This window comes from Oryzias melastigma, linkage group LG21 (genome assembly GCF_002922805.2).
Source record: "Oryzias melastigma strain HK-1 linkage group LG21, ASM292280v2, whole genome shotgun sequence".
Taxonomy (NCBI): domain Eukaryota; kingdom Metazoa; phylum Chordata; class Actinopteri; order Beloniformes; family Adrianichthyidae; genus Oryzias; species Oryzias melastigma.
Genome location: NC_050532.1, coordinates 15,353,299 through 15,368,213, shown reverse-complemented (window position 1 = coordinate 15,368,213; position 14,915 = coordinate 15,353,299). Strand labels below are relative to the sequence as shown.

Genomic DNA, 14,915 nt, shown 5'->3' with positions numbered 1-14,915 from the left:
TTTTAATTATGACAATGTTGTTTTTATGCAAATTTAAAAAACTTATCATTTTTTAGGACATAGTTTCTGCAGAGCGGCAAGAATTCATTAGAAATCCACCTCAGAGTTGTGGGTGGGATTATTGGTGCAGAGCAACCACGCCCCCTTTTCCCTTGGGGTTGTTTTGTCTACGCAACAAATACGCTCTTTTTAAAACAGCCTTTTTTGGTTCTCCCACTTCACAACAATTTGATTTAAAATACATAAATATAATTTTCAGCTTAATTTTCCTAATATATCTCCTCAGCAATCAGAAAATTCCACAAGAGTGAGTTAAAAACACAAACATTTCCATCAGAGTGGGTCTTTAAGATTTGTATAATGCTCGCATAATGCTAAAAATTTAATGCAGTCAACGCAATAAAATAAAACTAGGTTCCAAACCAGGAAACTCCATTCATTTCTGTTAGACAGATCCAGGGGAAATCTCCGTCGTAAAGTGAAGAATGATTGTGCTATTGTTGTTGTGAGGGTCTGCCTGAAGAGCCAGAGAAGGTAGATGTTCTTGAAAGAGTCCACTGTCCAAACAGGTTAACAGCGAGGGGAGGTAGTAACAGTATAAACAACGAAAAGGCAGATAGAAATCATGCCTGAAGTTTTTAAGTGGAAATATTGCAATATTGAGAGTGAATACGTTGCTTTGTTTTTTTAACAAGGCCTACAGACAACAGTAATAATTAACCGATGGCAGTAATATGAATGAATCTCTACATTAAACTTTGGTCGTATAATCTCTAAGTGTACATTCCAGAACATTTTTTTACTCATAAGGGAAATCCTAATTATAGTAGGATTGTATTAGTCTATCAGGATTATTGTATGAGGGCTTAAAAAAGCAGAACATGATTCATTTTGCTTAAAGAAAATCTGCAGTAGGACTAGTTTTGGCAAAAGGAAACAAAAAAGATGTTGTAAAGTGCTGCTGATATGACCCCGCCCCCATTTCCTTCAACCAAATGATTCGCTGGTCGACACATCCGGGGAGGAGTTCAGTTGAGACCTGGTCTCTGTGACTCGGACTAAAGGAAACTCGGAGAAGTCTGTGCTGGGTCCTCGAACGCTTACTTGCCCGTTGGCAACGGTAAACTGGGAGGACGGTCCGGACCTCGATGCGTGGAAATGCGATTTGAAGTTCTGATCAAAAGAGCTTATCTGGAACGTCTGCAGGATGCCCTGCGGCGAGTCAGACTTTTTGGAGGGCGAGACTTGGTCCAGGAAGTCGTCCTCAGACGGCGACACCGCAGAGGGAGTCGTGGTTTCGTCGCCTGAAAATGAAAAGGAGTGCTGGGAATCTCCGACCAGTAATCCAAAGTGAGGTTTCTCCAACGTGGACCTCAGCGGAGAGCTCATCCCTGATTTAAACCTACCGGGGGAGGGGAACTGCTTCTCTGTGGAGAACAGAGGCTGTCCGGCTAACGTGGGGTTTTCAGAGACCAAGCTGAGGCTCTGGCTGGTCAGGTAGCTGTCATTCTGACTCGTCCTCTCCAGTGCTTGCTGGAGAAACTTTGAATATTCCTGTAAGAGGCTGACTTTCTCGGTTGAGGCATGTGGCTGGGCGCTGGACGTCCCCAGGCTTTCCATGGGGCTGCTGTCTGAGACGTCAGAAGAGTTTATAGATATGCTCGATGTTACCTCCGTGTCAGCCACGCTAAAGGAAATGTCCGATTGCCCGTTGGCTTTGTTGGAGTAGTGGTCCAGTAGAGTCTGCAGCACCTCATCGGGGAGGACGTGCTTCTCGTGAGTTGCCTTCAGGTCTGCGTTGATTGGCTGCGGATCCAGAATGGTGGCAGGGACAGTTTCGTCAATGATGGTGGACACCACGGTTTGCGTGATGGCGGGTTGGCAGGAGATGCTGCCGTAATCCCGGACGTTGTTGGTGCTGGCCGCCGCAGCTTGAAGGTAACGTTTCTTCTTTAGAAACTGCATTGCATCATCGTAGTTGGTACTACTGGCTGCAGGTTTCGTTGGTCTCCCTTGGAGAGCTTCCACCGGTTCTAGCTCCGCATTGCCTTCCACGTCCAAAAGTCCTTGCTTTTCCACTATTTCAAAGGTGTATTGTGCCACCTTATCGTTCTCGTCAAAAGAAGACAAAGCGGGCAAGCAGGGAGGTGTCTGCTCGCCTGACTGCTTCAGAATCCTCTTTGGAACTTTTTTCAGCAATATTTTAGGTGGGGTCGCCTCCTCTGCGGACAACTCTCCATCTTCATGTTGCCCGGGGGCTTCTTCAGGAAGCTCCATGGCATAGTCTGCAATCACATACTCGTGTTTCACCTTGGAGGATCCGGAACACAGCGACGGGCTTTTGCCTCGACTCAGTTCTTCCTTCTCCGCCGCCTCCCCAACCATAAACGTGTGGCCCGGCGGAGCAAATGTGGAGGAACCCAGATTCTTCTCCACACATTTTTGGCGCTTCTTCTTGGGGAGGGAACGCTCTTTGGGAAGAAGGGGAGAGCCTAGGGATTCCACTTCACGCAAAATCCCAACGTCAGCGGCAGCTTTGCTCGACTTCCTTTCTCTGTTTTCGTGGCACATCCGTCTGTGCTTCAAAACCCTGTCTGTCCTGGAGAAGTACTGAGAACACAAGACACAAAGCACACACTTTACCAGTACACCAACCAGGAAATGAACAGTTCATCTGAAAACCTTCTACTTTTTATAACACAGAGGTTTTTCTTTGAAACATAATTTTATCCTTACTGAAATAAATGCTGTGTTATAAAGTCAATAGTTTTCTACATAATTTTCTAAAGCTTGCATGTCACATTTCAACAACTTTTGCACAATTCACTAGTTTTTGAATTAATGTACTTATTTTTTGCCGTTTTTTTAAAGAAAGGTTGACTCCTGCCTTTTCAATCTAAAACTATTCATAAAAACTTCATACAACCCAAATTTGCAGGAAAAAATAAACTTAAAGATAAAGGCTAAGATGCTGTCAAAGACCTAATCTAATGAAAATTGTCTTTTTTTGTGATTTTAATATATTCTTGTGGCATATTTCTCATAGTAGAGGACTTAAAATAATTTACAATTAAAACTGTGTTCTTAGTATTTCTTACCGTATCACAATAAAAGTGATTTTTTTATTTTTAATCTCTCTGTCTATAATTTCAGCAGGAAAATGCAATGGAAGAACAACAAAAAAGCTACTCTTTTGTTTAGGTAAAACTATTTTTAAAACAATAAAGTAAAATCTAAGATCTAGGTCCTACTAGCGACTTGTTCAGGGTGTTCCCTGCTTTTGCCCAACAGTAGCTAGGACAGGCTCCAGCAACACCATGACCCCAACAGTGACTCAGCAGATTCAGAAGATGAATGGATGGAAAATCTATCCAAATAACTAGCAAGAGCTTCCCTGTTTATATACAGGATGTAGCTTTTAAAGATCAACTCTTTCTAGAAAAAGTAGAAGGTGACTCTTAACCCCTTCATAACCTGCAATCTATCATTTATTACAGAACTCTGCTTAATTTTGAGTTGATATGAATGGAGAAAAATCAATTAAGAATATTTTATACATAATTCAAAAAAATAAATCAGGCATAAAGGGGTTAATATTGATCGATTGAAGCTTAATTACTTCAGCTGCAGTGTACAGACCTGAAATTTCTGCACCATTACATTAATAAAATCTTTAAAAATCATACTGTGTGATTTCCAGGATTATTGTTTTCATTCAGTGTTGCACAGTTGTGTCTATGACGAACATTTTTTCAGGTAGACCACCTTGCAGAATCTCCTAATTGTTTTTTTTTTTTCGCCCCAGGAGTAACAGAACATATGTACCTGTTTTGCTTGGTTGCATTAAATTAACTTCATAAACCTTCTTCGAGGCAGATTTCTGACTAAACATTTGCTCAGACCAGCTGCGAGCAGTGACTGGTACCTGGTGGCAGTAATCACACTGGTATGGCTTCTCTCCACTGTGAGTCCTTTTGTGTCTCTCCATGTGATACTTCTGGATAAATCTCATTCCACACTCGTCACAGCGGAAAGGCTTCTCACCTTCCCAAAAGGACAAAAAAACAGCTTTATTAAAACTAAAGTAGCAGATAGAATACTTCATCTGTTCACCACTCACCTGTATGGATCTTCTCGTGTCTCTGCAGAAGGTATTTCTGAATGAACCGCATGTCACATTGGCTGCACTGAAAAGGCTTTTCACCTGCAGTAAAAAATAAAACAAAACATTGGTGCTCATAACAATACAAAAAAAATCCAAACTCTTTGTTTTAAAGCTATACATCAATAGAAGTGTATTGTGGTGCTTCATACCCGTATGAATGAAGACGTGTCTCTGTAGGTGGTAGTTTGTTCTGAATGCAGCATTACAGTGAACACAAATGTGACACTTGGGGTTCTGTAGGCCCAACATTCCCTCTTCATTCATATTCAGAATCTAACACAAAAAAATGGAAACACTTTATGTTGAGAAATATGAAACCGTAACAAAAGTAAAAGCTATGTTAGCAAAAAAAAAAAAAAAAAAACACAAACAAGTAAACACAAAAAATCAAAGTGGAGTTGTACCTTTGCTGGTGAGCGCTGCTTCCTCTTCTTCTTCTTGGGAGAAACAATCAGGTCTTTAATAGCTTTTTGGTCCTTCTTTTTATGGGCAGCTGGGTCAGACAGCTTCAGTTCCTGCTTGATGTTCATCTGTAAAAAAGGAAGAGCATGAGATAGTCAAGAGATTTAATATGGCAGATGACCTACTTTAGGCACCCTTCAGCCAGACACCCGTTTTACACGGGTCTGGCAGGTGAAAATAGCCAGGTGGAGGATAATCAAACAAAGCGAGGGCGCCTCACCAAGGAGTTGCCTTTGGCATAAGAGAACAGAGGGGAACCTCGGGTCCTAAAATAACTGTGATACAGAGAGATAAGGGGCTGTGTGTGGCTGTTTGGCTGGAACATTTGCAGATCTGTCTTCTGATTCAACGCGAGTGTAATGTTTGTTAGATTTTTATCAGCTTGCGGGTGCCTGGAGAGAACATTTTAGCAGGAGAAGTTAGAAGAGAAGCTTCAAGAAGCTCTTGGTTTTAACTTTTTTACTCCTTTTTAACTCATATCTTTTATACAATTTTAGCAAAAATGCCTTTTTAATTCCCTTAGGAAAAAATATTGCAACCTATCTGTGTTGTCACTTTAAGCTCAGTAAAAGCAGAAAACTTTTTTACTGCACTGTAAACTTTTTAAGACCTGGCATTCAAATGTGTGGACAAGAAATTTTAGGCTATAATACCGCAGTAGTTAATTTTACTTAACTGGAGCTTTGTCGAAGAGAAACAAACGCATCTTGGGAGGTTAAAAAAAAAAAACAAAGTGACTATTCGCATGTAATTTTCAAAATACGTGTCGCCAGTGCTGAACTTTTTTCTTGGCCCCATGGACCAAGAGGAACGGTTAAGGTCAGGGTTAATACACTGAATAGTTCCCGAGTGAACTTGAATTTCCATCACTTTTTGTGTTTGTTCAACAACATTGGCCTAAATAAAAATGCAATAAAAAAAAGTTTGTCCAAAAGATAAAACATGTTAAAAAGCTGTAAAACATATCGTTAATTATTGCAAGTTATGTCTTAGTCACATGCGGGTTTCTGGGTCCGGGGAGGGGCGTAGACAGGTGCAGCTGCATCTTAACCCTGATATTGTGTTTGAGTCAAAGTTGACATGTTTTTAAGTGTGAAAATTGGTCAATTTTGACACAAAGTCCTGCGGTTCCTTTGAGGCTTATGCAGCCACCTCAAGGGGTGTCATAAAAAATGTAACGGATCATTGTCGTGTGTGTGGCAAGGGTGATGTAAACACGGACATAGTGATAGTGTGGTGGGTGCATTGGCTTCTTAGTGACCGCCCACAATGCTGCACGCATTGGGTGTGCAGGTGATGGGTAAGTCCGCATAAGATGCCCACACAAAGTACACTCTGATTGTCCAATTTCCTCAGTCAGGCTGCAGGACCTATCACTTGGACAGCTCTAATTGTGCAGTGCAAAGAAAAATTTGTACAATGTGCCTACATCTCACCTACTTCACCCTTTTTAACAGTTACATGTTGTTTACTACAACCTTTTGCCAGCTGCATTCCTGTAGAAAAAAAGTGGATGAACATATTTGCTCTATGGGCTCATCTAGCAGTCTACAATGTTAGAATTTTGTGCTGACACCTGCATGACCCGTACAGGTTTGCTCATTTTTCACCCGCAGACAGCATGTATCCACCCCTAAGGGTAATTGTGACTGTCATTCAATTTGTGTTGTATGGAGCACTCTGTAGCTGACATTAAAAGGAGTTTCATGAAAATGTTACTTGTTTTTTGTTGTTGTTCATTTTCAAACTAAGATCATTTGAGAGAAAAAAAAAATCTGAAATGAAGCTCCAAAAAATCATCAATTCCAACAAGGACGTCCACACAATCTGTTTCACACTACAGATTATGATGCAGTTTGACAAACCAGAAGACTACATGTACATTCTCAATGCAAACATTGAATAATAAATAAAGTATAATCAAAACTGCTAATTTCACAAGCAAGAACTTACTGGCACATGAAGCAAGTACGGCAACTTATTGGTGAGTTTTAGTGGGAAATGCACTCCCACCTCGTTGCCTCCTTCCTCCTCCTCCTCCTCCTCTCCACCATTCTTTGTCCTCTCCTCCTGCATCATCAGCTGCTCGGGAGGAACAAGGTCATGAGTAACCAGAGAGTTTCCGGTCAAGTCTTCGTCATCATCCTCGTCATCCTCGTCTTCGGCCAAGAGAGGATGGTTGGCCAGGGAGCGCTCCCCTAAGGTCATCACCACCAGCCCTCCACTGCCCAGGCTAACTCTGCTGCCTCCATCTATGCCCCCGCTCCCGCACTTCAGCAGCATGCCCTCCAGCTTGTCCTCCGCATTCATCTTACATTGAGTACGTCTTGAGCCTACAGAGATGAGGAAATAAAGCAGTGTTTCCACATTCAAACACTTATTTGGGAATTTTTTTCAGTTGGTTTGACACCAAGTTTAAAATATTTTAAAACAATTATAGAACAATATGACAGCTGATAGAGATAAAATCAGCTATCTCTATATGATAGCTGATAGAAATAGATCACCAAAAAGGTGAAGGAAAGGCTGAACAATATCCACAGCTCCCTTACGGCCTAACTCTCTAAGTTCACATTTTTTTTGGTCCAGCTCGCCTCAAAAACACATGTAAGCAGAAATTAACTTCTCCAAAAACTATAATTACACAATTTGTCATTTCCATTTTACCCTAGAATGTGGGTGTACATCAAACACAAATACAAAGATACACACATAAAATCAAATTTGTTCAGCTATTGTAAAATTTAACCTTTTACATATCCCTCACTGTACCTTAAATAATTCACACTTTAGCTATTAATCTATGCAGAAGTTTATATTTTGTATTTTCTCACATTATCACAGACTAATAGCTTTATTAGGCAGTGTGACAGAACTTTTCCTAACTAGGTATGGGAAATCAAAACATCACATACATTTAAAGAATAGATGCATAATAGGGATAGATTGACTTGTATTCTAACTAATTTTATGAAAACAAGCTGCAAGTAATTATTACAATCCAGACTAAAATAAGATAAATATTGCTTATCAATAGACAATAGCGTATATAACACAATTCCTTACTGTTACTGAAGCATGAAAAGAACAGTGAGATACAGTGACCTAGTTTCCATCTCAAGATTGTTTTTTTTTTTTAAATAAGCTTCTGCTTCTAGAGATTTGCGATCACGGTTTGCTTTAATGCAGAAATAAACTAGGTTTTATTCGTTACTTGCTGTATTACATTTGTATATGTGATCCCACAAAAGAGAACTATGTCAACATTGTGTTAACTTTTCTATAACTAGGTCAGCTGATCTTGCAATCTTATCCAACGAGATAAGCTATACAGAGTGAAGTGATGCAAATCCACTTCAGTAGCTCTTTGGAAAGATGCGAATATGATGAAATATTATGTTGCTAATAATAAAAACAACATTAAAAGTTTGGTTGGGGAACTTTGATTTTTTAAAAACATTCTGTCAACAAGTTTACCAAATAATAAATTATAAAAATTATTATTGCTAAATATTCACGACCGAGTTTCAATTTAAAATTCAGAGTTTTAGTGCTAGCCTTCGACAACTAAATTAACGTTAGCAATCGCTCGAGCTTCACATTGAGTTAGCTAACGTAGCAGTTAGCTGACAGCTTTGGTGTGTGGTTTCAAAGTAAAGAAAATACAGACTGACCCGGTAGACACTGGCACAGGTAAAATAGCTGTTACAGTAAAAACACGCAAACATCCGGATGTAAACACACTCACTGTGTCACTGAGGTTATCTGCTTTGAGGCTCTTGCTAGCTAGTCAACTAGCTAACCGCGCTAGTCAACTCTGATGTCGCATTTATGGCAACTTCCGCTTCACGAGAAAGAGGAATATGATTCCAAAATAAAAGCCCTGCAATATGTCTGTTATTTATGTGATAGTTACCAAGTGAAAATGACCAAAATATACAAATATTGTTAGAAATGTGAAGAAAAAAAACTTAGTTTGCACTTTGTATCAAAATACAAAAGTGGTTTGATTTACTGGCTTAATTCAAGCATTGATTGTAGACAATACAACATCATTGTAAAGATATGTCAAACTAATTATAGAAATAATGAAATGCATTGATTAAAAACAAAAACAAATACAGAAAAAAATAACACAAATATAAGACGAAAATAACTTAATTGGTAATAATTTATGAATATAGATTTTTGCTCTAATTAGTATAATACCTACTTAGGTCACATTAGAATCATTAAATGTAGTGATTATCAACTAAAGTCAAGTAGTTTATTGAAGAAACAAACCTATATAATCCCACCCCTACTGAGTAATTTAATTTTATATTTTTGCATAGCTGTCATAATCCAATCATGTTCAGCACAAGTGCAGAATTTTGTCAAGTAGCAAAATAAAGTGCCTGTTAATTATCCTCAAAATATATTCTTTCATGATTTCAGTAAACAACATGTATTATGTAATAATTGATACAGAATTCTTACAACAAAAATGTTAAAAAATGTCACAAGCATACAACAAAATACAACTTAAACACATTTTTAGCCACATGAATAAACAACATAATATTTGCAACAAAATAAACCATGTTTGAATAGAAATTGAGCAGCAAAACGCCAGATATTTAGAATGGAATGTGATAAAGATTGCATTATTTGTATGCAGTGTTTGCATAGATTTGAAAATTATATTTTGTATAAATAGATAATAAAATACAATGCTAATCACTTTTAAAACAAACAATATGGTCCTGAAATTATATGTTACATTCCAAAAAATGTTAAGGATGCTTTTTTGGCTGACCTGAGCTCAGTCTAAGTCTTACTTTGAAGGACGATACCGGAAGTCGCTATGCGTGTGTTAACTTTCGTGGCCTACTTGAAATTGATTAGCTATCCGCTTAAAAATATTGGTTTCGTTCGAAATTACAGTCGGTTTGCTTTTAATAGTAATAGTTGTTGTGTTTTTTTCACGAGCGACATTTTGTAAATACAATTTGACCCTGTATTAAATAGCATGAAGCTAAAAACAAGGCTACTAATTTACTCGTTTGCTCAAACTTATTAGCATTGCTACCTGACACACCGCTAGTATCTTCTTCAGACTCCTAATAGCCCAATCACAATAAACAATAATTGGTCTTAATGGCGCGAATACAACACCTGAACCATTGAAGCTACGTTGTATTTTCTTACCTGCACGTCTTAGACTCGTCTATCTGCCATGATTGGTATGCAGGACTCCAGTGCAATAGCGGTGTGCAGAATAATAAAATTTACCATTGCGTTTTTCCCCAAGACATGGGAGATTCAATAGGAGGGATTTGTCTCCATCTAGTGGTTGACATTAGAAACTGCAAGTGACCAAACCGATGCGCCCCTTTACAGCACAGCCGACCACCTTTGTAATGATGGTCAACCTTCGAATTTAACACCTATATGTCATCTTCCCCCGAGTTTCTATTTCATTTTCTTATTTTTTGCCTTTAACATATATAATAAAACAGAAACACATGTCAACACCCTGCTTTTTTATTCTTCTTTTTTCTCAGATGTTGCATTCTCACATCAAGATGTACATTTATTTCTGATCGTGAGACCACCACAAATTCAGACTACGAACAGCTTCATTCATAAATAAATGTTGATTCATTCACGACACTCGTAGATTATGCAGAGAATCTTGACATTATGCAAAACTGTTATGTCAAATTGATTAAAGACATGAATTCTATCGATATTATTCGTGCGTAAAAACGATTTCTCATTCATGCAAAATCTCCGTTGCGTTCTGCCATTTCGGTTTTCTGTCAACCCTCATATTTATGTTAATATGAATGTCATCTGTTGCATTATAGGAGACTATTATGGTGAGTTCTTGTTAAGCGACCAAAAGCTGCAAAATGTAGATTTTCTTTGAACATTTTGATTGAAAAATCGCTCAGATTTGAAGGTGTTGAAGAAATCCTGGCATAGTTTTGCCGCAGAAACCTTTGCTGACACAGGATCGTGATAAAAAAAAATGATAGTCTGTCATGCAGCCATCTCACACCCGCACACGCTGCTGCAAAGAATACTAATCATCAACCTGTTTTCCGCCAAGTGCAGCAGCGCGATGCGCAACTTTGCTTTCAGTCATGGCGCGCGTGTGAGTTCATCTTTCCACCGTGGCTTTGCCGCGCGCGCACAGGGAAGCACCTCTGCCAACATCTGCAGCTCCTGCTCCCCGTGAACCCCTCTCCTTTATTAGGGTTTCCATCGAGAGCGGCAGGCATCCCGCTCTAGCAAGGGAAGCCCCCACGCGTTGCGCGCCTGACTCGCCGGGGCTACACTTTCACGCACGGAAAGTGCATTTGCGTGTGTGCTTGTGTGGCAGGGGGGGAGCAAGCCTGAGGCTCTGTCTTCAACAGTTGCCACCGAAGCGGCGGAGAGCGCAGGAGGAGAGCAGGAGAGACAACAGACTGAAGACGCGCAGCCCCACGCCGCTCTGCCCGGCTCTGCTCCTGACATGCAGTCGCTCATATCTCCAGTGACCAAGGCCATCCTAGTAGCTCTCTTCATTTTCGCCATCCTCCTCATTCTGTATGTGATCCTGTGGTACATATGCAGAGACGTGGACTGTGACCACGGCATTTGAGGATTTCGTTGAAAAGGAGCGTAAAGGGAATACCTTCATGACGCGCAAAGAGCCAAACGGAGTCATCCTGTAAGTCCTTTCTTTTTTTACTTCTTACTGACACTTTTCTTTATTTTTTTAAGGGAGGGGTATAATGTGGCAGGGGTGAGCGCCTCCGTTTTGTCGGGGCGCATCTTTTAACCCGTGCGTAATTATAAATGCGCCTTTGGATACACGCTGCGTCTGGAGCCCCCCAAAAAATCCATCATTAGTGGAGCAGGCACTTAACAGAAAGAGATCCTCAAAGGTGAAACAATGTCACTTAGTTCACCTGCTTTTCCTCTCTGTACACTCTGTACACTCACACCTCAAGAATGTCAGCCCTATAGACGCAACTCCACGCGAGATTCAAACCGGCAACCTCATTTTCTTTTCTTTTCCTGCTTGTGTGTTCTGCAATTAAAACGTGGGCAATCAAAGGGGCGCGCGTGGGCGACCGTTCCTTCACGCGGAATCGGTGACATTGCGGTAAAGCGCGTGGATGTCTCTTAAGGTCAAAAACAACTAGTGTTTACCTCGCGTTGCCGGTTCCTCTGCCTAAAAAAACACATCTGCACCATTCGTTCAGTTCATTGGTCTCCGTGGACGCGTTCACGCTGGCATTTCACGTCCAGCAGATAACGGGATTATCTCCATGCGCGTCTTATTCCTAATCTGTCTCATTCCATGTTTTTTTGCGCCCTTATCGCCAATGTTCCGCTAAAGCTTTACGCATAGCGCAAATCAACCCCCCTGTCGAGCTTGTAGGAGAAGCATGTATTTCATGTTTACTCTGGCAAGAGCTTTTATTCTGCAGTTTGCCCGTCTTAATGAGGGACCTCTCAATATTACAGGCACGTGTGCCCCCCAGTGCACGCCATGCACGCTGACAACACAGCCCATAAAGATGTTAATATGTGTGACAAAGATGCCGTTTAATGTTTGGTTATCACCTGCAGTCATGAATGCGCACAATTGGCACATTTTGGCACAATGAGAAGGACACATCAAGGGCATATTTGTTCTTTATTATTAACTGAAGCAGTGATGAGCGGCATGCATACCAAAATCCACTTATCTGTGTCCTTCCATGCAGAATTAGTCCCCCCTCTTTGGATCTTCACGACATAAATTGATGTTACACACCTTAGTATGACAAAAAAATTAAGGAGGGCAGGCTGCTGAGTGGAGATTATTGAGTATTAGTCCCTCTCTGCATCTCACTCTCATATTTAACCCACTTTTTCCACAATATAAAGCATCCAAACTCCTGCAGGTTCTTCAGACAAAAAAGTTTACTTATTTTCAAACCTGCTAAGAACAAAAAGAAAAGCAGCTTCGCTCTGCTTTGAGGAAGAATCCCCACAGATACTCCAACATAGCGAGGACTCTCCAGCAGAGCAAAGGGGAGCCTGGCTGGAAGGCTGATGCCCTCTTCGACCGGGAGAACAAAATTATTTTGCCTCACCAACATGTGCAACCATTCTGAGTCACCCCTCTACACTCGCACACACATATATATAAGCTCGTGCACATGCTGCAAATGACTGTTGTGACTCTATCTGTGCCAGTAATGACAAGATGAGAGCGAAAGGGAGCAGAAAGGTGCTCCTGATTTTTCCTGTCCTGGATTGCTGTCTGTGCACTAGGAAGATGAATGACTTCGGAGGAAAAGCAGCATGTGCAAATAAATATTTATCTCATTAAGCACTTAGTCTTTGGAAAACGTCATGCTGCAGTATGCAAATGTGCATTCTTCTCTCCTCCATTCTTCCCTTGTCTTATCATCGTCAGATCCCAGTTGTTGAGCATCAATTGTGTACGCTCTTTTGCAAAAAGTACTCCGTCTTTTTAATATCTTTCCATTTCCCTGTTTCGCAGCCTGAAAAATGTTTCAGATTTTATCTGACAGGCCTATAAATATAAGTAAATGAAAAAGAAATAAATCAAGGATATTATTTTAGAAAATATATCTTTATAAAAAAAATATGCAAAAAATGTATTTTATCGCTTGGCAACATGAATAAAGCATGAAAATATATTAAACCAAAAATGAAGATTTGATGATAATTCCTTTAAGATGTTGGAACATTATGAACAACTTGCACATTTATATTTCCTGCTATCAGTCGCTTTTATTTAAAGCAATTCACTTAAAAAAATGTTTACAGCTGAGAAAAAATGACTATCTTGTTCAATGCAGAGTGGTGGACAAATGTCAGATTTCTTTGCCCCGATCTTGAAAAAGGTGTACCCACACTAAAGCACGGTGGTGGTAGTATTATTATAGTGTTTAGAAGAGATGTCTTAAAGTCTTGCAAGAATTGAGTCATTTTTTTAAATCATATTTTTAATTGAATGACAATTCAATTTAGTTTTATATAAATAGCCTAATAGAGTTGCTTCACACTGGTAATTGTTCAGAAACACAAAATATAAACAAAAGCTAGTTGCTACACTAAACTTAATAGTCTAAACTGGGCATTTCTGGCCTTAGACTCTCCTTCTTGGTGAGGAAAAACTCCTAAAAAAAAGAGATGAGCCAGAGGCGAGGTCCACAGCCAAAATAGGACTTCTTTAAAATATTTTTTTGTTAGTATTTTATTTTTTTAATGTGCAAAGCACGTTATTTGATACATGGAGAAAACCAATTAATATTTAACTAATCATTGCACACTTTGTTTAACAGCACCCTCCCCATAATTAACTGAATATTCATACAGATGATAAAGCTTTTGAAAGATCTTGGAAGCCGTTATTAGAGTTATTAGTGTGAGTTATTAAAATGCTGAAATGTTATTACACCCTGAGAGATCTGCATTGACTCCCGACTAAGGCCATCTAATATGTGGTGATAAAAGTAAATGAAGTTCCGAGTGATGGAGGGGTTTTCTCTGCCTGCTTTGGCCTCGAGCTGCACAGACTGAAGGATTCCTATAAATGTTGGTGTGTTTTTTTTCTGTTTGACCAGCATAAATTTCACAGTATGAAAGACTCCTCTGAGTCTTGCGAGAAATCAGGGTAAATCCCACCGCTCTTATCGAACGCTGGTATGAGAGTAAGAACTTAGTTCCTCATTATCAAACAATGATTGCTCCTTGAAAGGTCAAGATTTTCCTAGAAGATCTACAGCGAGAGGCTGAATTGGTCACAAAGCAGAAAATCAGGACGGATGGAAGACATTCTCCTTTATGCGGTTGATCCACTCGGTTGTTGCAAGGAAAGTATTGCCCTTCATTAGTAAAAAGCTGATGGATGTATTAAAAGACGTGAAATTTAGCAATAGTTCACATTGAAATGACCACGGAAGAAATAATGGCACTGATAATTACTTTCTTAGTGCTGCCACTTTAAAAAGAGGAAGGTTGCAACCTCAACATTGTAACCAAATCAGATGTTTTGTCTGATTGCTGCACTGACGCATTGAGATGTGTGTGTGTTGTTACATTCAGTCTGGAAAAACTACTTGGAGTGTATAATTTAGTGACAAAAAGTCCAATAAGAGGACATCACAGACTCATTGACTATAGACTGTATATAAAAATTGGACTGAGCAAGTGTGACATCATCCATATATAAAAGCTCCAACCAAATGAAGCCAATTTAATCACTAATTTCTTTGTGATACAGTCGCCGTCG

At 39.7% G+C, this 14,915-nt stretch overlaps 2 protein-coding genes across 5 annotated transcripts in view; one reads left to right on the top strand and one right to left on the bottom strand.

Annotated features, from left to right (window-relative positions):
- Positions 1 to 11: 11 nt before the first annotated feature.
- Positions 12 to 9,973, bottom strand: znf148 (zinc finger protein 148). Of its 4 annotated transcripts, XM_024286138.2 has the most exons (7): positions 9,818 to 9,962; positions 6,581 to 6,960; positions 4,570 to 4,695; positions 4,315 to 4,438; positions 4,121 to 4,204; positions 3,926 to 4,044; positions 988 to 2,610 (listed from the first exon to the last, which is right to left on the bottom strand). In XM_024286138.2, exons 2-7 carry the CDS (start codon positions 6,935 to 6,937, stop codon positions 988 to 990), a joined length of 2,433 nt encoding a protein of 810 aa, XP_024141906.1. In that variant the 5' UTR covers positions 6,938 to 6,960; positions 9,818 to 9,962. The 4 variants fall into 4 exon arrangements, with proteins under 4 accessions (XP_036065519.1, XP_036065520.1, XP_036065521.1 ...); XM_036209626.1 differs by having other exon boundaries at positions 12 to 2,610; positions 3,926 to 4,438; positions 9,818 to 9,973; XM_036209627.1 differs by lacking the exon at positions 9,818 to 9,962 and adding an exon at positions 8,376 to 8,466 and having other exon boundaries at positions 12 to 2,610; positions 3,926 to 4,438.
- A 781-nt stretch (positions 9,974 to 10,754) lies between these two features.
- The window catches only part of LOC112155022 (dehydrogenase/reductase SDR family member on chromosome X), a 45,575-nt gene continuing 41,414 nt past the window's right edge, over positions 10,755 to 14,915 (top strand). The window contains exon 1 of the mRNA XM_024286385.2: positions 10,755 to 11,327. The gene's annotated coding sequence lies outside the window, so the exon portion shown is untranslated. The remainder of the gene's footprint in view (positions 11,328 to 14,915) is intronic.